This window comes from Dunckerocampus dactyliophorus, chromosome 2 (genome assembly GCF_027744805.1).
Source record: "Dunckerocampus dactyliophorus isolate RoL2022-P2 chromosome 2, RoL_Ddac_1.1, whole genome shotgun sequence".
Classification (NCBI taxonomy): domain Eukaryota; kingdom Metazoa; phylum Chordata; class Actinopteri; order Syngnathiformes; family Syngnathidae; genus Dunckerocampus; species Dunckerocampus dactyliophorus.
This window is the reverse complement of record NC_072820.1, coordinates 43,634,323-43,659,626: the sequence shown is the minus strand read 5'-3', so window position 1 is coordinate 43,659,626 and position 25,304 is coordinate 43,634,323. Positions and strand designations below refer to the sequence as shown.

At 42.1% G+C, this 25,304-nt stretch overlaps 1 protein-coding gene across 1 annotated transcript; it reads right to left on the bottom strand.

The window, feature by feature from the left end:
• Window positions 1-1,292: 1,292 nt before the first annotated feature.
• On the bottom strand, window positions 1,293-24,602 carry LOC129170009 (glucagon-like peptide 2 receptor). Its single transcript, XM_054757122.1, has 13 exons — window positions 24,465-24,602; window positions 20,473-20,569; window positions 20,281-20,385; window positions 16,065-16,186; window positions 15,711-15,817; window positions 12,246-12,402; window positions 10,402-10,561; window positions 9,939-9,999; window positions 9,780-9,846; window positions 9,114-9,202; window positions 5,387-5,525; window positions 5,262-5,303; window positions 1,293-1,970 (listed from the first exon to the last, which is right to left on the bottom strand). The coding sequence occupies exons 1-13, from the start codon at window positions 24,555-24,557 to the stop codon at window positions 1,605-1,607; spliced, it is 1,605 nt and encodes a 534-aa protein (XP_054613097.1). The 5' UTR covers window positions 24,558-24,602; the 3' UTR covers window positions 1,293-1,604.
• Between the last annotated feature and the right edge of the window lie 702 nt (window positions 24,603-25,304).

Below are 25,304 nucleotides of genomic sequence, written 5' to 3'. Positions count from 1 at the left end.
TACCCTAGTAGGACTGTAGATACAATTCATGTTTTCACCGTGCAACAACTTATAACTATTCATTAAACGCTGCTTAATAGATACATGAAAAGCCTGTAAAACACTTTGCGTTTGTTTATAATTACAATAGGAAAAACAAATACATTGTATTCATAGGGACCACTTCAACCCAGATGTTTTGGCATATGGATATTTTTACATGGTCTGCAACAGCAGCAATGTTATATTTTACATGGTAAATGAAAATGAATAGAAGTAGGCAATTATATGCAGTTAATGGGTATTCAAATGCAGGTTCATTTTGAATAATTGAAGAAAGCCTACATTCGTAGTGAAATGTGTCTTACAATTATTAAACCAGAGGCCTTTTCTGTCATCGGCAGGCGTCGTCACACTCAACTGCACACTCTGTCTCCTGCCGGGACATCGCAGCTTCACCTTCGGATGATATTTGACCACACACCCACAGCGACGGCCACAGCTCAGCTCTTTTTCATTATATGTTATGTACAGAGTCCCCCTGAAGTACTGCAACAGTGAGGTTAATGCCTTTGTTTTTACTGTAGACTGGAAACATTTGGGTTTGACGTCAAAAGACAAATATATTTCAGCTTTTATTTCCAGGTATTTACTTCTGGATCGGATGCATAGCTTTTGCTTGAACCCGCTCATTTTTCATGTCAGCAAAAGTATTGGAACATGTGACTGACAGGTGTGTTTTGTTGCCCAGGTGTTCTCTATTACATTCCTTATGCAATCATCAAATACCGCTGAATGTCTATGCTCGGTTTCAGTTTGAGTAGGATGGGTTTTGCATGTGTAGACTGCATTTAGAGCTGAAAACAACATCAAAATCAGAGAGATGTCTATGGATGAAAAACAAGCAATTTCCAAAAAGTACAGAAATGAGCCTCAAAAATTCTGAAACCAAGGTTTTATGGACTGATCAATTTTGATTTGGTCAGTTTTGGTTAGCAATGGTTCTGATTGTCCATGTTGTCTTGTTTTCTACCCGTAGACAGCTCACTCACATGAAAAATGGGTGGGTTCAAACAAAAGGCGCTATCTTCTAAGTGGTACATCCGATCCAGATGTAAATACCTGGAAATAAAAGCTGATAAGTTGCGATATCTCTCTGGTCTCATACTTATCTTTTGATGTCAAACCCAACTGCTTTCAGTCTACAACAAAAACAAAGGAATTGACCTCACTGTTCCAATACTTCTGGAGGGCACTGTAGCTGGAATATATAAAATGTGGTTATGTTTGAAAATTAATTCTGGTGAATGAATGAGAAATAATAGTAACATATTTCAACATGATTGATTTCAAGATAAGTGCTTTGAATCAGAGTCACTGGTGGTGTAGTGGTTGACTCGCCTGACATCAGTTGCAGGCAGCGTGGGTTCAGTCCCAACCCAGTGATGGTGTGAATGTGCCTGTGAATGGTTGTCTATCTATATGTGCCCTGTGCTTGATTAACCAGTCCATCGCAAAGCCCGCCTTTCACTCAAAGTCAGCTGGGATAGGCTCCAGCTCCCATGACCCTGAACAGGATAATCAGTAGAAAATGGATGGATGGATGGAAAAGAACCAAAGTGCATTCAAAACTCGCTCTCTTCTAAAATCTCCTCCATGGTCTCTCCAAGCGTCATTTCCCCGTCACTACTGGATAAGCTCTTTCGAGTCAGAAGGTCAAGGCCTGTTGTGTCACATCCCTTCACTCCATGACTATTAACCACTTTTAGTCCATTCACGCCACCTCCCTCTTGGACAGCCACCCGAGGCAAGTGTGGAAGCATGATGGAAGTCCCGCCCTCCTCACAAGATCCCCTCCGCTGGCACTGTGGGCGGTGCCCTCGAGTGCACTTCCACAGGTGCTTGAGCGGCGCACCCTGAAAACAGTTCCTGAACTGGAAGTTGTTGGTGACCAAAAAAATCTGCCAGCGCTTCTTCATCTCAGCTTGAACCTAAATGCAGACAAACAGAACATTTTTATCTTTTCCAGATGACTTCAGCTATAAAAATTCCTGCAGTAATAAAGGCCTGTCTTGCTCAGCTTTTAAAAATATTTGGTGTTTACTTAGGCAATTATGAATAACTATGGAAAAAGCTGACTTACGCAACAAGCATTTTTGTGCAGCACATTTAGCTTGACTTGTGTGAGAAGTTTCAAGACGTCCAGATTGATGGTGAGAAGGTATTGGCCTGTTAAACTTTGTAACTTATAAGGTAAATAGTTAGTGCCCCCATCTGACAGAATACAGCGATACAAAATAGTGTTTTAAAGGGTGACCATATTGTGATTACCGAAAAACAGGCCACTCAACCAAGCAATGAGGTACTCAAATGATAAGAGTTTACTCAAAGATGCCTTATAATTTCATCCATCCATCTTCCTCCGCTTATCCAAGTTCGGGTCGCAGGGGCAGCAGCCCAGACTTCCCTCTCCTCGGCTACTTTGTCCAGCTCCTCCAAAGGCGCTCCCAAGCCAGTTGACAGATAGTCAACTGGCTATCTGTCAAGTCTCTCCAACATGTCCTGTGTCTTTCCTGAGGCCTCCTACCGGTCGGACATGCCCTGATCACCTCCCCAAGGAGGCATGTGGGAGGCATCCTGACCAGATCTCCAAGCTACCTCACCTGGCTGACAGTGCTTCTCACCTTATCTCTAAGGGAGAGCACAGCACCCCTCTTTTCGGCTGCTTGTAAAGTATGCTTCCACTGTATGGATAAAAAATTGGTGTACTACAAAATACAGTACTATCTACAGCGTGGCTTTCGCACACCACAGTTTTTGTAGGATCAATTTTTGTCAAACTTTTTCGCTAAAATTTTGCCTCGATTTTATATTGCACTTAACAAACTAGTTTTTTCAGTCAAACTCGCCTCCGTTTTCATACGTTTTCATGCTTTTGGAACTAATTAATGACGAAAACTAATGTCCCACTGTATAACCAAAGAAACAAATTCAAAAGCAAGAATATTAAAACACAGAATGACACAGGAAGCAAAGTTTTAGAATGTCCATCCATTCATTTTCTATGCCGCTTATCCTCAGTAGGATCGCGGGGGTATGCTGAAGCCCATCCCAGCTGACTTCGGACGAGAGGCGGGGTACACCCTAGACTGGTCGCCAGTCAATCGCAAAGCACATACAGTATAGACAAACAGCCATTCACACTCACATTCATACCTATGGACAATTTAGAGTCACCAATTAACCTAACATGCGTGTTTTTGGAATGTGGGAGGAAGCCGGCCACGTGGTTAGCATGTTGGCCACACAGTCAGGAGATCAGGAACACCTTGGTTCGAATCGCTGTTTGGGCATCTCTGTGTGGAGTTCTCCCCATATGTGGGTTTTCTCCGGGTACTCCGATTTGTTGTCTATATGTGCCCTGCGACACCCTGACACCCTGGTACACCCTGGCGACCAGTCCAGGGTGTACCCCGCCTCTCGTCCAAAGTCAGCTGGGATAGGCTCCAGCATACCCCCGCGACCCTAATGAGGATAAGCGGCATAGAAAATGGATGGATGGGAGGAAGCAGGTTCAAACTCAGATCTTCCAGATCTCGTGACTGTGTGGCCAACATGCTAACCACTCGGCCCTTTTTTGGATGTGACTAATATATTATAGATTATAGATTATTATATTATAGAAGTCGCAAGAACTTGGGAATTTGAAGTGCCGCTGTGCTTGACATTCTCGATTTTCCAAGACTTCAACTCAGTAAGCGTCGGAGGATTAACTCTGTGCATGTGTTTTGTTTTTTCGTGGATTTTATGCAACACTAATTCAAACACCCGCCTACACGGCAACCTCTCAGAGATTATGTCCCATACAGCAAAGTGCCCTAATGCCGGTCAATTTAATGGCCCAAAAACAATGAAAACCAGGACATTTTCATCACTTTCTAAAAGAAACCCAAACAGGACGACCAGGGCAGGACTTGAAAGCATGACATGGAAAAACAGGCTGTATGGTCACACTATTGTTGGAGAGGAGAAGTTTCAAGTCAGTCAGCCTGATTGGGGACAAATCAGACCCCTTTTTTGGTGCCTACTTAGGCAATATAAATTTTTCAAAACTGGCACAATGGATACACAGCTGTTGGTATGTTATTTTTGTAACATAAAAAATGATAATTAGTCACTGTTATTGGTATATATGTATGCAGTTGTTTAGACGAGATCCTTATGGCAAACATAAGAGAAACAGTACAAGCAGTTGATGTTTACCATTACCATTAACATAACATAGTTTAAAAAGGGCCCTGCACCACATTGTTATTCTAAAGCAGTGTCTACACTTGCACACGTTTTGCCTCTGCATTGGCCCGCAATTTGTGACCAAAAATGGTGCACATTGGCACGAAATGCCACCCGTTAAGTACTGTTTCGTCTAGTGAACAATATCGCGCGCTGGATGCACAGAGTTATTGTCATCACCACTCATTGCAGAATAGACAGGTACGTAAGTCTCTATTTTCTCACAGTTGCAGAATGAGAATGCAGAAAGAGCAGGAAGGAGGCATAAACTAGAAGAAAGAAGGCATGGACAATGTGGAAGAAGGAATCACTGACTAGAAGTAATCGCTTTGGGCATTATGATTAATTAAGAGAAACTCACAATGGAGATCCGAGAGGCTACAGAAATTACTTGAGAATCCCCCCGATTTGCTCCAAGATGTGGTGGAAAGTTAATCCACCAGCATTGTTTACACATAGGTTGCGGTGCATTAGCGGTACATTCATGGCATGTTAAATATGCAGGCCACAAATTTTGAACATTTTCAAATTTTCTTTGCGCACTGGCACGCAGCCCCGTACAGTTTACACATACTTCACACCTGTTTACCACCAATTTATTCATTGGCCACTCCAGCGACACAATGCATGCAAGCATAAACTAGGCTTGAGCTTGTTTACTCCTGTGGGAGCCATTCATGCAAAAGAAGTGTTCTCAATTATACATTATTACAAGATTAAATTCCATATGGTAAAGCGAAAAAAAAACTTCCTTAACACACAGCACAGTTGGTGATTAACCACTTTTCAGAATATTGCAGATGACCCATTTTACTTATTCTTGAGTATACATTGAGAAGATTGCCTTTCTTACAACCAAATGACCCATCCCTAGTCAATAGAAAATAAAGTAAGTTACTGGTTTAATGTCTACATATTATTTTTAGGTCAAAGTACCTAATGCCTTAGACAAGAGAAAGCAAATTGGAATTTAGTGTATGGAACCATACCTCTCCATTAGCGAAGCAATACAGTACACCAACCAGGAAACCCTGAAAAGGGCGGATTGATTTGTAACTCAGGTTTAATTACAAAGAAAACAGCCAGGTATTTAATCACTTTTTTGTAATCTTACCTGGAAAGAACTGATGGTGAGATTGATGAAGTCCCGAGCATAACGACTGTTTGCTGCCATACATTCATCAACTAGCACGGTGAAGATGACTTCATGGATTCCCAGCAGAGGAATCAGCACCAGGGTTGCTCTGGCTAAGCTGAGAAATACATACAACCGAGCTTAATTTATACACAATTATTTAAAGTGTTCCCTCGCTACATCACGGTTCACCTTTCACGGATTTGCTGTTTCACTGATTTTTTTGAGTGCAATTTTGCTTTTTTTTTAAGCATATGAACGCGCATTGTGTTCTGCGCCCTTGTGGTGTATTAGTGTGATCTATTGGTGCTCTGTTGTATGTGTCTGTTATTGTATTTACAACTGCTATCAGTAGAGGGTGTTGTATATTCATGTGAGAGTTAAAGACGTGTGCAACTCCACTTCGTCTATGTGTTTATGTGCCTGTATTAGCATATTAGGAACCACTGTAGACAATAGACGGCAAAAATAGAGCCACCATTCATCCATCCATCCATCTTCTACCGCTTATCCAAGATTGGGTTGCAGGGGCAGCAGCCTCAGCAGGGAGGCCCAGACTTCTCTCTCCCCGGCCACTTCGTCCAGCTCCTCCTGGCAGATCCCGAGGCATTCCCAGGCCAGATGGGAGACATAGTCTCTCTAACGTGTCCTGGGTCCTCCTCGAGGCCTTCTAGCGGTCGGATTTGCTCAGGGAGACGTCCGGGAGGCATCCTGACCCGATGCCCAAGCCACCTCATCTGGCTCCTATCAATTCGGAGGAGTAGCGGTTCAACTCAGAGTCTCTTCCGGATGACAGTGCTTCTCACTTTATCTCTAAGGGAGAGCCCAGCCACCCTACAGAGAAAACTCATTTTGCCCGCTTGTACCCGCGATCTTGTCCTTTCGCTCACTACCCAAAGATCATGACCGTAGGTGAGGGTAGGAACGTATATCGAATGGTAAATTGAGAGCTTTGCATTTCGTCTTAGCATCCAGGGCCTGAAGGACCTCCGGGCGGATCTCATCCACCCCTGGGGCCCTGCCATCAAAGAGCTTTTTGACAACCTCAGCAACCTTAGCCCCAGAAATAAGACTGCCCACCGTGGAGTCTCCAGGCTCTGCTTCCTCATAGGAAAACGTGTCGATGGGATTGAGGAGGTCTTTAGTATTCTTTCCACCGATCCACAACATCCCGAGTTGAGGTCAGCAGCACACCATCCCCACCATACACGGTGTTGTGCATTGTTTCTCCCTCCTGAGACGCCGGATGGTAGTCTAGAATCTCTTCGAAGCCTTCCAAAAGTCGTTCTCCATGGCTTCACCGACCTCCTCCGATGTCCGAGTTTTTGCCTCAGCGACTGCCAGAGCCGCAGACCACTTGGCCTTCCGATACCTGTCAGCTGCTTCCGGAGTCCCATGAGCCAAAAAGGCCCGATATGACTCCTTCTTCAGCTTGACGGCATCCCTCACCACTGGTGTCCACCAACAGGTTCTGGGATTACTGCTACGACAGGCACCGACGACTTTACGGCCACAGCTCCGATCAGCTGCCTCGACAATGGAGGCATGGAATATGGCCCATTCAGACTCAATGTCCGCCACCTCCCTCGGGCCATGATCGAAGCTCTCCCGAAGGTGGGAGAAGAAACTCCTTCTGACAGGGGACTCTGCCAGTCGTTCACAGCAGATCCTCACAATGCATTTGGGCCTGCCAGGTCTGACAGGCATCCTCCCCCACCATCGGAGCCAACTTTCCACCAGGTGGTGATCGGTTGACAGTGCCGCCCCTCTCTTCACCCGAGTGTCCAAAACATATGGACGCAAGTCCGATGATACGACCACAAAGTCAATCATCAAAGTGCGGCCTAGGGTGTCCTGGTGCCAAGTGCACATGTGCACAGCCTTATGCTTGAACATAGTGTTTGTGATGAGCACAGAAGTCCAATAACAAAGCACCACTCGGGTTCAGATCAGCGGGGCGGTTCCTCCCAATCACGCCTCTCCAGGTCTCACTGTCGCTGCCAACGTGAGCGGTGAAGTCCCCTAGCAGAACAAGGGAATCCTCTGAGGGAGAACTCTCCAGTACTCCCTCTCGAGCCTCCAAAACGGTGGGTATTCTGAACTGCTGTTTGGCGCATAAGCACAAAAACAGTCAGGACCCATCCCCCCACCCGAAGGCGGAGGGAAACTACCCTCTCGTTCACCGGGTTAAACTGCAACATACAGGCCACAAACCGGGGAGCAACAAGAATTGCCACCCCTGCTCGTCGCCTTTCACTGCTGGCATGCACCAGCTCAGGCGCTTTCCCTACCAAAGAGGTGACATTCCCCGACCCCTTTGGCCCCTCCCATGAGTGGTGAGATCATTGGAGGGGGGACCCATGCCGTTCCTTCGGCCTGTGCCCAGCTGGCCCCATGGGTGTAGGCCCGGCCACCAGACGCTTGTCATCGTGCCCTTCCTCCAGGCCTTGCTCCAGAGGTGGGCCCTGGTAACCCACGTCCGGGCAAGGGAAAACGTGGTCCAATGGTTTGTTTCATCATAGGGGTCTATTGAGCCACTCTTTGTCTGGTCCCTCACCGAGTACCTGTTTGTTGTGGGTGACCCTACCAGAGGCATAAAACCCCCCGACAACTTAGCTCCTAGGATCATCGGGACACGCAAACTCCTCCACCACGATAAGGTGGTAGCTCAGGAAGAATAAAATACAGACACAACAGTCCTTATTGGCTAAGCGACAACCACCCCATTGTGTTCGGGATCCTGATGGGCTGTAGACCATTGTCAATCAATCTTCTTCGTGCCGTTTCCTGTTGTGGCAAAATTAATTTTTCGGTTGGACGACAAAGAGGACGACGGCAGGAGCAATATGTTTTTAAGGATACAAAAACGCTATAGTCGAACAGCACCAGGATGAGGCATAATCAGAGGAGTGAAAACACGCGAGTCACTTTATAATTTCTTTTGTCCAACCTAGTAGATTGATCATTAAAATTCAAACAAAACTTGAACTTTGAGAGAGTTTAAACGAGAGAGAAATCTGAGAAAATGTTATTGCCTGTCTGAGAAAAGCGCATAAAGTGTATTGTGAGGGGTTTTACAGCCTTAAAATAATAATAATGTAATAATTGCAAACAAATAAAATTGGCTACTTTGCAGATTTCACTTATTGCGGGCTATTTTGGTAATTCCCCGCAATAAACGAGGGAACACTGTATAACTTCCAGGTCGCTACAATATACTTCCAGTTTTACTGTACAAGCACTGACACAGGGTCTTGTAAAGGTACTGTATGCTCAACATTTATTTCGAGTGGCCTCAAATCTCGCAAAGATCTCACAAGATCTCAAGACCTCGCAAAACTGTTTACATTAAGAGAATTATATTGATAGAAACTAAATGATGCATTTCCACCCGATTTTTTTGTGGACAAGCGATGACCAGCAGTGTGTCCTGTAGCTTCACATAGTTGTGGGAGATAACGCAAAACTTTTGTGAGATCTCAAAATGTATTATTTTTTTTACCCATCATTTTTTTCTCTCCATGTCCCCTCGGGGGCTCCGTAATTTGGTGTGAGATTGAGAGGCAAAAATAAAATGAGGAGAGGATGACATTTGAATTAGTGCTGTGCATGATCGACATTTGAAGGTTAGGTCTCGTGCTGCTAAGGGGTTCCCTTCTGTCCTAATGTGATTGGAAGTGGTTTGAGTCTATTTCTGAGGAAATACCTGTATCTGTAGTCGGTAAATTTCACCTGATGTGCCCTTAGCTTGGACAGCAGCAGCAGCAGAATCTTGATGAATATAAAGAAAATGATCTGCAACACAAATTAAAGGTGGTTTTAAAAAAAAAGAAATACTCGTACTAGTATATCCAATGCTTTCCATATCACAAGGACTCACATGACAAGAAGTGTTAAATGTGGTGTGAAATCACAGTGAAATGAACGTGATGTCCTGCACCATAGACACTTAAATCACATGAAAATGTTGTAATGCTGAACTTTTCTAACATGACTTGTGACGTTATACTCTTATCATTACAAGTTAATTCTCCCAAAATACGCAACAGATTACATTTGTGGCGTTACAACCTTTTTTTCCAAAAAATAATGCAACTTTATTCTTGTGAAATGTACTTTTTCACTTTTTCCCCCCATAATGTTACGACTTTATTCTCTTACCAAGTTTATTTTAATACCATTACGCTTATCTGACTTATTTACTTCAAGATAAAATTACATTTTTTTCTGCTACTCTGACAAAAACAATCTCTGATGCAGGTATTAATTTGAACTTTGACCACTTCTTACCTCAAATACCCCAGACACAACAATAAATACAATTAAATAAACACAGTATATTAATATAGTACACAGATAAACCAAGACATACCAGCACTGATAAAGTAATGGGGCCTTTTATTATCCACCAGAACCATCTGTTCACAATTGACCAGCACCTTAGAAATAAAATTGGGTCTTAATCATTTGTATGTTGATGTCATTTTTAAAATTTCTAGATATTCCACAAAGCGGTCCATTAGATACTCACGCTGTGTTTTCATATAAAACCTTGACAACCGTCCATGGTGTCACAAAGAAGACAGGTGTTCCTGAAGGCAAAAAACAGCACAATTAAAAGTTTAAACGAAATTGGAATTTTTAACATGTTCTGATAAAAAGATTAATATATAATTTTAATGTGAGTTAGTGGAATAAAGGATATCCAACATTACTTGCAGAGGCATTTGGATTAAGTCATATTGTAATACTGAAATGGAAAATGACCAAAATGGGAAAATTGTCTTTAAAATCCCGCATAAACTTGAAGGTCAAAGTGACATAATGTGTAACATCAACAAATTGCCTCACAGGAACCCAGTTCAGTCAGCATCAACATTTACAACTTTTATTCAAAAGCAGGACCAGCATCAACATGGCCTTTAGGAAAAGAAGAGTAAAGTCCAATATAAAATAAAATAAAATAAGTATGTAAATGAAGAAAAAGGTCATACCCCATCCTAACAGCATGTAATTCTTTAGTAGACGTCGTTTGGTCATCACAGCAGTGAATAGCAGGGTGTGCAGAAAAATAGCTTCCACCAATAGCCAGAAGTAGTTACAGGCCACAAAATATTCCATGGCCACTTTTGAGAGTTTGCACATAAGAGCTATCTGTGGAGGAAAAAGTTTAGGTTGAGCCAAAAACATGAAAAGCAGCTCATCATCGTCCAAATTGTGGCCCACGGCTGTTTTTTTATTGGCCAGAAAACCAAAACAACAGCAAAACTGGAAAAATCAGCAGTAATTTTATATGACTCAAGTAAAAAATATTATGAGAAAAAAGTTGTAATTTAACGAGAAAAAATCATAATTTTACGAGAATAAAGTTATAATGTTATGTGGGAAAATTAAGGTCATTTTAGTAGCATAAAGTTGAAATATTCATCCATCCATCCATTTTCCTCCGCTTATTCGGGTCGGGGTCGTGGGGGCAGCAGTCTGAGTAAGGAAGCCCAGACTTCCTGGTCCCTGGCCACCTCTCCCAGTTCCACCGGGAGGACACCAAGGCATTACCAGGCCAGCTGTGAGACATAATTCCTCCAGCATGTCCTCGGGGCCTTCTCCCGGCTGGACATGCCTGGAACACGTCACCAGGGAGGCATCCGGAACGGCGAACGGACTAGATGCCCTAGCCACCTCAACTGGATCCTCTCAATGTGGAGGAGCTACTCTGAGTCCCTCCCGGATGACTGAGCTCCTTACGCTATCTCTTAGGGTGAGTCCAGCCACCCTACAGAGGAAACTCATTTCATCCGCTTGTATCTGCGATCTCATTCTTTCGGTCACGACCCAAATCTCATGACCATAGGTGAGGGTGGGAACATAGATCCACTGGTAATTTGAGATCTTTGCCTTCCGGCTCAGCTCTGTTTTCACCATGACGGTCTGGTACAGCGATGGCATAACTGCAGACGCTGCGCCGATCTGCCTGTCAACCTCACACTCAAGACCCCGAGATACTTGATATTCCTCCACCTGGGGCAGGACCTCATTCCCAACCCGGAGGCTGCAATCCACCCTTTTCCAACTGAGAACAATGGTCTCAGATTGGGAGGTGCTGAGTCTCATCCCGGAAGTTTCACACGCTGCAAACCGCCCCAGTAGGTCACAGCCTGATGAGGCCATCAGGACCACATCGTCTGCAAATAGCAGAGACGAGGTTCTAAGGCCCCCAAACTGGACTCCCCTCGACGCCTTGGCTGCATCTAGAAATTCTGTCCATGAACATTATGAACAGAATCGGTGACAAAGGGCAGCCTTGGCGGAGGCCAACGTTCACCGGAAACAGGCTCGACTTGCTGCTGGTGATGCAAACCAGGCACCTTGTATGGTTGTACAGTACAAGGCCTGAATGGCACGTAGTAGCATGCCACCAATCCCCTACTTCTGGAGCATCCCCCACAGGACACCACAAGGGACACAGTGGAATGCCTTTTCCAAGTCTACCAAGCACATGTACACCGGTTGGGCAAACTCCCATTAGGTTGTGGAAAAAGTTATACTGTTATGAAAATAAAGTCATAAGATTACAAGAAGAACATTTAAGAAGACCATTTAAAAACAAAGATGAAATATTTTGAAACTTTAAAAAAACAAATATGGGAAAAAAGGAGCCAAGACTGAAGTTCATACTAATAATATGCTTTTTCACAAATGTCACAAATTGTAACATGTCACAAATTGTTGGCTTACAAAATACCAAAGTGACCCTTGCATCCTTTCATCTCTCAGTATATGACCCTCAGGGGAAAAAGTTTGAACACCCTGGTTCTAACGTGTTAAGAGGTGAGCGTACCGTAGAACTTGAATAGGAGTTCCATCCAGGGTCGTCTTTGGGTAGGTTGGAATACATGATGTACAATACAATTTCCTTAGAAATGACAGCAACGGCTCTCAGGATGAATGACACAAACAGATTCATGTGAATGTAGTTCCTGGTACAGTGTAGCTTCCTGATAAACAGACAAGGCAAGACACTCATTCATAGTTATGCAACTGGGAAATCAGTGCTGAAGGTAAATGCTGTTATTTGTAGGAGAGATCATAGTTGTCTTCCTGCATACAGTACCCTCCAGAAGTATTGGAACAGTGAAGTCCGTTCCTTTATTTTTGCTGTAGACTGAAAACATTTAGTTTTGACATAAAAAGATGCATATGAGACCCGAGAGCTTATGTCCAGGTATTTACATCTGGTTTGAGGATAGCAGCTTTTGTTTGAGCCCACCTCATGTTGTGTCCCATTGCATTGCTTATTCAATCAATAAATACCACCGAATGTCTATGCTCAGATAGGATCGGATAGGATAGGTTTTGCCTGTGCAGACTGCATTTAGAGATAAAAACAACATTAAAATCAGAGAGCTGTCTATGGGTGAAAAACAAACAATTGTGAATCTGAGAGAAAATCAATCAGAAACAGTGCACAAACATTGGTCATAGCCAGTATAACCATTTGGAATGTCCTGAAAAAGAAAGAAACCACTGGTGTACCAGGTAACAGACATCAAAGAGGTAGACCAAGGAAAACATCTGCAGTTCTGGACAGAAACATTGTGAGAGCTGTAAAGAAAGGCACTAAAACAACTGTTGATGACATCAGCAATAGGGATGAGCCGGATACTCATTATAAATGAGCATCCATTACGGATAATGCATTTTTGCCGAGTACGAGCATGAAGCAAGTACATCTCGTCATTATCCGTAATCGTGATGAAAGAAAATTGTCATTATGTATTCACTCTTCCCGCTCTGTGTTTTGGACAGTGACACACAGCGATCACCCCTCCTGAGACAGACTTTGCAGGCTGCAGGCGGCAGCCACAGAGGAGCTGTTCGATGCCTCATTCACGTACACGGCGCAACTGGAAAGTGTGGCTCGTGTGGCGTTGCCGACTGCCTCCAGTTGAGGTTTTCCTCAGCTCCCCTCTATTTCGGTTTGTATCGACAGACTTGTTTCGTAACAAACGCGGTGCATTTGACAAGACAGCTCTGTGCAGGCTTGTGTTGCATTAGTCACATATGCAGCAACTCAAACGGGGTAGCATGACTGCTTTTTTCCTTGAAATTTATTTAACAGGCGTGCTGCCTACAATATAAGAATTTTGTTAATTTTCAGTTGGCAGTACTCAGACAGTAATCACAATAATCTGCATTGCCTGGCCACAACATGAGGTACACTTACGCAAGAACTGCATCTGCCTTTATGGCTATCGTACTACATTATATAGCGTACCTGTACATAAGCGTGGTAAAATACTACACCACTCTCAATATGTTACAGTATGCACGTTGCAATCTTAAACATGTTTCGTACAAGTATACGGCATGTGTGTCAGTCACTGCCGGTGTTTTGTTTTTTTCGTCTGCTTGCTTGTAATTTGGCTGATGACATAAAGTCATTTGGAAAACTTTGCTTGCAGTACTGAACGCGGTGTTTTTGAGAAAAATACAGTGAACGAGGTGAGGATGGTGATGGTTGGCAGATCACAGAACTCTGCTGGGGGGTTAAATGTTTAAAAGCTCACATTAAACTCTGAAACGGACCGGAAACCTGTGCAGAGAGTGCAGAACCCCGGTGAGTCTTGGTCAACAAGTGCGCAGCATCATTTTGTACTGTTTGTAGACGGCTGAATAAAGACTGGTTGATACCTCCAGTACATGCAGGGTGTTGCAGTACTCAATGGGCAAACTAATGAACACATTAATAGCCATTTCTTTATCTTTTTTTTTGCATAGCCATTTCAAGATCTCGCCAACTACCATAGTGCTTCACTTTAGCCAGAATGCAAGCTAAAATGACAGAACCAATCTGTTTGTAACGTAAAGGAAAACTGCACCTTTTTTGGAATTTTGCCTATTATCCACAGTCCTTATGTGAGACTTGAACACGTCTTTCGCTTTGCTGTGCGTTCTGAAGATATAAAAATAGCTAAAAAGGGACAGCTAAGAATGCACGTAATGGGATGCAACTATTCTGAAGCCTTCTGAAAAAACCTTGAAACGACGCTCCATTTACATAAAATGTGACCTGCATATTAACCAAGCTGTAGCGACATTGTTGTTATTATTGTTATTAACATTGTTACGTCAAAGAACTACTTTACTGGCGTAGCGACACCTTGCCACACAACACCAGCTAGCTCCTAGCCGGCTAGCGACTAGCTTCACCACACACTCGCTCATAGCGCATCAGCACCGCGTTCACAACGTGTCAGGCCGCTACCGAAAGGTAACGCTACATATTAGAGCTGTGGTCACTGCTGTCGTGTTTTTGTTTTTCACTTTGGAAAAGTTAACGCTAGGTGTTGTGTTCGTTTCTACGTTGCTATGTGAAATCAATGCGCCCAGGAATGAAGTTCTGGGAATGCTTAAAATGTACGGCAAAATACTGTAAGTATTACATGTTATCATGAATGTGCCTGTTACTACATGCTCACAGCATGCATATAAAACCATAAAACCTTGTTGGAGGTTTTTTAATAGTGGGCTTTGTAGGCGGAATAGGTGTGACCCGTTACGTTCATTAATGAGCTACCTCTTTGTATCTGTTTTTATATGTTTAGAATGCACAGACAAGAGAAAGACATGTGTGTTCATGTCTCACATAAGGATTGTGGTTGATGGGCAAAATTAAAAAAAAAAAAGTGCCAAAAAAATGTTTCTTTTAACACCCGGAATATTCACAAAAATAAAAGAAAAGGTCGTGAACTGAGGGGCATAGGAAGGCCTGGCTGCATGCTCACATTCACTACTTCATTTATTTAGTATCTAAAATTGCAGTCTACGCACAATGTGTAGAGCTTTCCTCCTGCCCTGTGTGCAGAGTGTGTTAAGCACTATCCTGGCACGTGACACTTAAGCATGGTCACACTTCTTTTCTGAGAAGGTAGCTCCGGGAAATGAGGAGAATGTTACAGTAGTGCATTGTACGCCCATTTCACACAAGGTGACTCATTTAAGAAGCCTTTAAAGTACAATACGCATATCAAGTCAGACATTCTCTACGTGCAACCAAAATCCATACGCACATCTTGTCCACACTTCTAAACTAAACCTCGTAAGGTTATTTGTGATGATTAATGAGATTTCTACTGCCGGTAAAAAGGTTACTAACCTTGTGTGTGAATTGTCTGATATTTTTCATTTGAGTGTTTGCTGTGTTTTAGGCGTAGTGTAGGAAATGACAACCAAACCTGCAAAAATAAGACGCAGCAACCTTGAAAGCAAATCATGAGTTATACGAGTGCGCAGCGCTACTGACCTCAACAAAGCCATGAGCAGCGTTGCTAACGTGAGGGAAAACAGTGATAGAGAGTAGCCAATGACAGAGATTAGCCGGAGGGCTGTCTGCCGAAGCATTTGCTCTTCCTAGACAAATAAACACAGAACAAGAAAACAGAATAAACACAGAGCAACCTCACCACAAGGTGCAGATTATTTGTATGTTGCGTTACAAAGCTTAACAAAATAATCCTCAAAACTTTGAAGTCCCGATGAGAATTATTATCTGGCTGAGGCAGAACGAAATCAATCAAACGTTCTTTAAGGACTGACATTATGGTAGACGATAGCAAATGTATCTTTCAAGACAATTCATTGCACTGTCCTTCCTCACCTTATCTTTGAAGTAATGCTCCCCCTGACATTCAGAGTCATCCCTCCAGGGCTCGGAAGAATTCCGCTTCTGTCGCCATCTCCCATTTTCCAAGCATTCTCTGTGTGCCCTCCTGGAATTATCTGCAGGAAATTGATATTTGCATCCACAATTTGTCCTGGTAAGTCAGTTGAGACCTCCAAAGAAAGAAATCCTTTTCGAACCTGTCCAACAGTAGAATGTTTTTTGTGTACAGTACTGATGTACAGCATTGGTCAAATGTCTTACACCATCTTGAAATTTGTTGTTTTAGTAATGCTATAATGACCGTATAATAAAGCCATTCTTCAGACTATGCAAGACAAACTGAACTAATCATCAAATTAATCACAGTTTTCAAATGAATTAATCACGATTAATCACTATTTGCCACTATGTGTGAAATATGGCCATTTTTGCTCTATTTTATGAACAGAAAGCTAAAGTCTGTATATTTGTATGCACTGACAGCTCCAAATGAACTGAGTGGAATATTGGTAATGTATTTTCTGGGAAGTCCGAGCATACTTAAATGCAGCAGATTGTACTTCTGCAGAAAGACTTGTGTTCGTGAGTGATAAGAATATCCACTTCCTGTTTTTCTCAGTCTTTCTGTGTATTTAGTCCACACATACTGTACAACCATAATAACGACGTTGTTGTGATGTTAGGAGTGTCTGTGAACTCGCTGCCGTCTAGTGACAATAAGGAATTGTCATTCCCAGGAGGACTAGAGACGTGTTTTGTGAGTTGGCGTACATACATGTATGGTGTTGGAATTGCTCTGCTGTTGATGTGTTCAGGTCAGAATAAAGTTACAAAAGTGTGTTTCTGTCTGTAGAGAGAGGTGACATGATGTACATTTGTTAATTCTGCAGAACATTTTTAATGTAATTAATTAATTAAGACGACATCCGCAGTCAGCCAATGAGATTCCTCGGCAAACTGATCTTTGAAGACCTGAAAGACCAAGCCATCAGACAATCTATGAGGGATTAACTAGAAGACATGCTGAAAGCCACAGACAAGTCTCCACTCAATGGCATCATGAAGATGTGGATCTACAACAACGCAATCATACCAAAAATGACTTGGGAGTTCACCATATATAACTTCCCAATTACCTATGTCGAAAACTTGGAGGCTACCTGCACCAGATATCTGAAGAGATGAGCTGGAATAAGCCGATGCACCACCAACACTGCCCTCTACCGTAGCAGGAAGAAATATGGCTTGCAATTAAAGAGACTCTCTACATCTGTCAAATGCATGCAAGTCACCAAATACCATCTCAACAAACACTCTGTAGATGGAAGTACTCAGGCTCTGTGCAAAGAATGCATCCAAAAGACCCAGAAATCCAGAAAGACCCAGAAGCTCATCAAAGATATGAAGCCTCAGCAACACCGACATAGCCTGACGAGTCTGGTCAAGGATGTAGACGAAGATGATATGCTTGTTTACCTGTATAGCTGTGCTAAACAAGGACAGTGGCTGAAATGGGAATCCGTCATGCATGGAAGAAACTGCTGTACATTTGGACACCAGAGTTACTGTCATTTCATCTCAACGCTATACATGACCAGCTATCTAAGACAATCTAAGACTATGGGGCAAAACCAATCTAGGCTCCTGCCAACTTTGTCACCACAACCACTGTTCACTGTTCCACATCCTTAATGGCTGCAACTACTCCCTTCAAAGCGGGCGATACGATTGCCGTCATGACCAAACCCTGAAAACAATAACATTAGGACTGACGCCTTTCATAGACCGAGCCAATGAGAGAGAATATAGCACACACAGACACAGGCTATATCAACACCATTGCATTCCGCACCGCTGATGGTACAGCCTAGAGAAACCCAACCATACCACTCCCAAAGAAAGAGTCTACCAACATCTTACACAAGGCCAACGACTGGGAGATTCTGATGGATGAGGAACATAAGCCAATAGTGTTCCCTCCTCAAATAGCAAAAACAGCCAAGCGTCCTGATATCATCATCTATTCAGAAAAAACAAGAACTTTAATCAAAATAGAACTCACTGTTCCAGTGGAGGAGAACCTGTCCAATGCGTATGCCAGGAAAAAAGTGCAAGTACCAAGACCTAGTTGCCGAGTGTGAAAACAGAGGATGGTGTACCCACTACTTCCCAATTGAAATAGGAAGCAGGGGCTTCTACAACACATCACTTACCAAATGTCTGGCTGCAGTAGGAGTCCCAAGTGGTAAAAGAAAAGCCATCATGGACATCGCTTCAAAGACAGCACTGAGAGCAAGTTATATGTTATCCGGCTATGCCGTCAAAGCAAAGCATTCAATCAGATGGACTGAACAACACCAAACAGACTCACTGAGGAAAGGGGGACGGTTGAGCGCTCTTAAAACCGGTTTAACCCACCAAAGTCTTGTCTGCAGTCCAGAGACCTCTAAGAGTAATGGAAGTGTTCATGTCTACATGCCAAACATGAGAAGAACCACAGTTGAAGGAACTTTTCCCAATGTCACCTTCACAAGTGAGAATTACAATGGAGTGCTCATCATAAAAAGGGTGAAATAAGGCTCCGGAGGTGACAGCGCTGGTGATCTACCAATTAATAACTTCTCAATTAGTTACAGCTGCAACGCAAAATCGTAAGAGGATAATTAGCAACCTTAGATGATGTGCAGACAGAGGAAGAAAGAGAAAACATGTGACGAAGTTCATTAAATGTATCGCTTTTTTTATTACAGTAATTCCCCATTTATCGTGGTTAACTGGTTCCAGACCCAACCCTGATAATAGAATTTCAACAAACTAGGATTCAATATTACTAAATCAAATATTTTTGCAGTTAAAGCATAGAAAACCCGTTTGCGACATTCATTTTAACATTATTAGAGCCCTCTAAATGTAAAATTACACCCCTATAGTCACCTTTACACTCGTATTACCCAATATAGTAGATATAATAAGAGTAAATAATCCATTTATGATATGAATAAGACTCTTGCTCTTGTGTGTTGCTATAAATGTCTTCCCTAGCGGAGCTGAGTGGCAGGCAGACAGGAAGTGACACTGGGGGTTCAGAGTAGAGTTTTAGCTTGGCGTGGGTTACTGCAGCTGTTTTTATTAGGGATTCCTAACAATATCTAACAATACAGTACTGACACCTTGTGACCAGTGTAAAATACTACAGCTCATTCACAGTGTCTTTGAATGCATCTTCTGAAGTTGTCCGTCGCTATATCGAATACCGCTCCCTCACTCTATCCACTCTATCGAGCCAGCAAATTTTAGCTACTCTAAATTATGCATAAAAATGGCTAAATGAACAAAACTGCAAATACAAGGCATTCAGAAGACACATTTAAATACATGATTTGTAATTTTCTACATTGGTCACTAGGTGTCAGTAATGTTACAGCAGCAAGGGGTGTATTGTGTAGCTCTGAGCTGCTGTTTAGAGTGTGGGCTATAGAGGGCAGTGACATTCTGCATGCCGGGCTAGAGCGAGCTTTTAGGAAATAAGCCCGTAGAAGAAGAAAACTATGAACTGTCCGTGCTGTGTTTTGAGCATCAAATTTAAAGGCTGACTAATTTACAGCCATCCTGGCGTGGTGTCATTCAGCCGCGGTTACCTTACATTGATGAGACAATAGCCACCGCAGGAAGTACATTGTCCAGAAAAAAACAAGGAAGCCTCCCAGTGCAAACATGTGAGTCTACATTATGTTTATTTATGTCTAATATGTCTTATTTTATGTTGTTATGTCTACTATATTGGGTAATATACATGTAAACGTGGCTATAGGGGTGTTATTTCATGTCTGGAGGGCTCTAATAATGTTAAAAACCATATTTAGATGGTCGTAAACAGATTTTCTATGCTGTATCAATGAAAATATTGTATTTATCAATAAGGAATCCTACCCTGTGAAAATTCACTTATTATGGTCGGGTCTGGAAGCAATAAAGACACTGCCTCTGGCAAAAAACTGGCATTTAAAGCATGACTGTTTAATTGAACATTTAGGTCCAATAACAGTGCTGTTGAATACTTCTGACCCCGAGACCAGCAAAAGCATCTGTTGCTATCCTATCATCGATCTTACGATAGAGCAAATACGCCTCATAGTGAGTAATGTCGGTGGCAACGCTCAACGGGGCTTTCACATAATAGAGCTGCAAATATGGTGATATTTAACATTACCCTTGTTGATCCATGGTAAGTAAGGAGGGCAGGGGACCGACACATTCCCAGGACGTGAATGTGGCCAACACACAAAAGTGTCAAAGGTTCCCCTGCAGTAGATTCCTGCAAGGCATCAAGATCAACAACAGCATCCTGAAAAAGATGGTTTTCCAACTAAAAGATTGCACTGTTAGGGGGTGTCTAGCTCACCAGTTGTGGGGCGTGTGCTTGATGTGAGAGTTCTGTTGCAGGCCTCCCAGTAGTCCGTGCGCTTCGCTATAAGATTTTCAAGCACTGAGCACGTTATCTAGCATGTGCAGTGAGAGAAAGAGAAAAAACAGACTCATACAGGGAATCATTGCCACATGAGCCAACGTTTTTCAGTTTGTCACACTTAAATGTTTCAGATCATCAAACAGATTTAAATATTAGTCAACACAACGGAACACAAAATGATTACGGGAGAAAAAAAATCCGACCCTACATGGCCCTGTGTGAAAAAGTGATTGCCCCCGAAACCTAATAAGTGGTTGGGCCACCCTTAGCAGCAACAACTGCAATCAAGTGTTTCTGATAACTTGCAATGAGTCTCTTACAGCGCTGGGGAGGAATTTTGGCCCACTCATCTTTGCAGAATTGTTGTAATTCACCCACATTGGAGGATTTTTAAGGTCATGCCACAGCATCTCAACAGTATTCAGGTCAGGACTTTGACTAGGCCACTCCAAAGTCTTTCAGAGGTGGACTGGTGTGTTTTGGATGATTGTCCTGCTGCAGAGCCCACGTTTGTTCCAGCTTGACGTCACGAGATGGCCGGACATTCTCCTTCAGGATTTTTTGGTAGACAGAATTCATGGTTCCATTTATCACAGCAAGTCTTCCAGGTCCTGAAGCAGCAAAACAGCCCCAGACCATCACACTACCACCACCATATTTTACGTTCTTTTTTCTGAAATGCTTCATTACTTTTATGCCGGATGTAATGGGACACACACCTTCCAAAAAGTTCAACTTTTGTCTTGTCAGACCACAGAGTATTTTCAAAAAAATCATCAAGATATCGTCATGTTCTATAGTGCCGCTCTGCTGCCGCCTATCTGTGCTTTATTGCAGCACACCTCTGGTCTGGGAGGAGTCACCTGGTCACACCTGCCGCCTATTATCCTGGGAATATTTTAGTTGTGCCTGTGTGTTGCTCATTTGCCAGATTTTCCCTGCTTCATCCAAGACTCATGTGTTCCTTTCCTTGGTACTTTCTGGTCCTCCTTGTACTTCTGTAAGTCTTGTTTCTCCCTGCTTGGTTTCTCCAGCAGTGGTGTTATCCCAGCTAGCGTAGCTCTAGTTCCTGCTCGTTATCCACCAGTGTTTTTTGTTGTACTGCATGTTTTTTCTAGCATTTCTCAGCTGTGATGTTTTGTTACTGCCATATTCGCCTGCGTGGATGAGTTGTCGCTGCACTCTTGGGGTCATTTTTTGTTGGCCGGCCACTCCTGGGAAGGTTCATCACTGTTCCACGTTTTCACCATTTGTGGACAACGGCTCTCACTGTGGTTTGCTGGAGTCCCAAAGCTTTAGAAATGGTTTGGATTGTTTTTCTAATAAAAAGCTTAATTTAAAAACTGCATTTTGTGTTCAGTTGTGTTGTGGAAGTTGTGTTGACTAATATTTAAATTTGTTTGATGATCTGAAACATTTGAATGTGACAAACATGCAAAAACAATCTTAGCTTAATGAGTAATCTTTGCTTTCACTTGGAGTCATGCTTCTGATGTTTATTTACAGATTCACTCACAGTGGGTTTACAGGGCTGAGAAAGTGGGTGCAATGACCACATGACCCAAAACCTTTGTTTGTTTACTGTAAATGAGTAAATGAATATCCTCTGACAGTGTCAATCCAACCTGATTTCTTTCATTGCTTTGCAATGCCATCATTTTTATCCAGCTATTGTATGTTATTAGGTTGTACAAGGGTATGACATACTGTATTTATATTTTACACATCTCCATTACAGTGTTGCAGCAGTATAAATTATGTAATATTAAACATTCGTATCGTAATAAGTTATTACGGTACTTTCACAATTACCTTTTTACTATCAAAAAATAATGTAGTACTAAAAACTGCAAATAAAATAGTTGGATAGGAGAGACAAATATAGTACAGTATGTTGTATAGTGTAATGGAAATTCTAATGACCCAGAAAACTACAATAGCATACTGTATGGTAAGCAAGTCTCAAGTCAAATTCCCATAACACATAGTATTTATATATAACTGTTGCATTTGCATTGTATCAGGCGTTTAACATACAGTATACAGCCAATTGCAGCCTCCATGTCTAAATAGATGTTGAAATTTTATCCTTTACCACTAGATGGCGGTATTGGACTGCATTTAATGTGCTAACGCCTTTGTGGAGCTCCTCCATTGTATCTGCATTAACCCACAATAACCCAAAATGTACCAAATTGGCCCTGTGCTGCTTTGTGCTTAAAGGAAAACTGCCCGTTACCTCTCGGTAGTGGCGTGAGGTGCTGCATCACTACGCCAGAAAAATAGTTCTTTGTGTTAGGTGCTACAAAAACAATGTAGCTGTAGCTTACTTTATATAGAGGTCAGTTATGTAAATAGAACATGGGTGGTGCGTTTTGGATGGGGTTTTTTTAGGGCTTTATAGTCGAAATTATTAGCTCCCACATGCGAGCTGTTTTTTTTTTTTTTTAGCTGTTTTTCTCTCTTTAGTACTTGCAGAAAAGAGAAAGACCTGTGGTCATGTTTCACTAAGGATTGAAAATTCCAAAAAAACTAACTCATCAAGTTATTGACAATCATGGCTGTCCCCCAGGCTACAGCGTCAGGCAAGCTAGCTATTTTACTGATTTATTTTGCATTTTAAAGTCATTCAACAATTCTAATACTTTAATAGGGTGTGAAATATCACAACTCAAGAGTTCCATATTTCTCGGCACACATCGCATCGGCCACTTATAACCCTATGAATGTGTAATGGCCTCATGACACATTTGATTATGATCATTTTCACCTTGTATTGTTTTACCAACAAATTTACACGGAAAAAAGTCAAGGTGCGAAGTGCAAATGATTGTATAATTCTAATAATACTAATAATTATAACAATAACAATACATAGTAATTGTTACATTCATGATTCATTAATAAATAATACAAACTAAGAATTTTGCATTGGATTGACGAAAAAATAAGAACTTTTCTGTCAAAATTGACAACAAATTCATTAAGCAAGAAAGATTAAGTGTCCTTTTGAGGTGCAAAAAACTTTTATTTTGGAAATATTTGGACTTAATATAGTATAAATATATTTAAATAAGTAAAAACAGTTATTTCCATGCTTTCGCGGACCACATAAAATGATATGGCGGGCTGAATCTGGCACCCGGGCCCTGAGTTTGACACCCATGTGCTCTGTAAGCCATTGTCTTCCTTTGTTATGCCAAACGCATGACAAATAACGCGTAAGAAGTAGTTGTTCAACCTGATTTACCATTTTTTGAGTTCTGTCTGTGATAAAGGAAAGTGGAGACCATCTAGTGAAAGTTTTTTTATGATTCAATGTTCCTATGTTGGCTGAAGCTTTTTTAAACAAAGCTCTGCAACCACTCTGTGTCTTTTTGGCTACGTGTGCCTCATTCACAACCTGTTTCATTAAGATTTCCCATGTGAATCGCAGCAGGTTCCAGTACTCTCCTTTGACAGGTTCCTTCCTTTAGAAGGCTGAGCATGAATTTATCTTGAATTTGCTTTATTCCAAAGCATATGGTGCATATTAGCGGTGTTGCTTAGGGAAAGATGATATTATAATGATCAAGGTGTTCATTTTTAAGTAAACGTTTACATCTTTTTCCTCTTAATACTGCGACTTTATTGTTACACTTTTTTTATGCAGTATCACAGCATTATTGTCATGATGTCTTAATTTGCGTTGTATTTTTTCTTAGCAATGTGACCATAACATTCCTTCCATAGAATATAAACAGTAGCACCTCATCTGACAAAAAACAATAATTAAACTAAATATAAAAAAGTTTTTCATTTTTCGGTACGTGGCCCTCGCTGGAAAAAGTTTGGATTAATTGCATTATAAAGAAAATTTTGAGTTACACTGATCTATTTTTGACGCTTTGACAGGAAACAATAATATCTTGGAGATTTCCACTTACTTGATGGTTGGAGATTATTAAAAGGAGGAAGAGGAGTCTCCCTCTTGCTGTTGCCCAGGTCCTCCAGTGCAGGCTCGACAGCAGGAATGGCATAGCGTAGCGTAGTTACATTTAAATTGTTTTCATTACTAATAGCTTCCCACTCTCCAAAGTCATCAGACCTGTCTCTCATCTCCTCGGAATGTCAGCATGGCTCTCCTGACCACATCAGATGCAGCTAGTCTGATGCGTGAAGTTGCACCAGGATGCATTGTATGTAGCTGGAAAAAATGCACATATGCAATCATATGCATGCTTGATAATTTAACAGTTTTCCAACAATCCCAGTGATCTAAAAGTTGCAAACGAACAACTCATCTGATTGGAAAAAGATGTCCATATTCATAATCCACTTCCCCGGTGCAAGTGGACTTCTCAGGCTGGGAAGGGAGCAAGCCTGTGTGTCCTGCTTATGGTTTCAGTTTAGCTCCAACAGATCGCCTCTCCCAACCGTCCTCCTCTAACCAATCAAGATAAGGCCCTGGGAGATTCAGGAACTAACCTCGTTGTCCAGGAAAAAACAGAAATGGGCTGGGTTGCACATTGTAATATGCAGCTGAGTGAGTCTACACAGTCTGATATCAGGTCGTCTGTTTAGCTTAATATAAGAAAGCAAGCCACCTGCACTAGAAGAGAAATAGGGGACGGCTTTAACCCCTCCCTTCGTCCGGAAATTCAACATTACTGTGAATTTCTGGCACTAAAGGGCTATCCACACGGAAACATTTTCAAGTCAAAACGGCAAAGTATTTTATCGTTTCAGCCTCACGGGATGGGCGTTCTAGGTGCCCTGAAACTGTA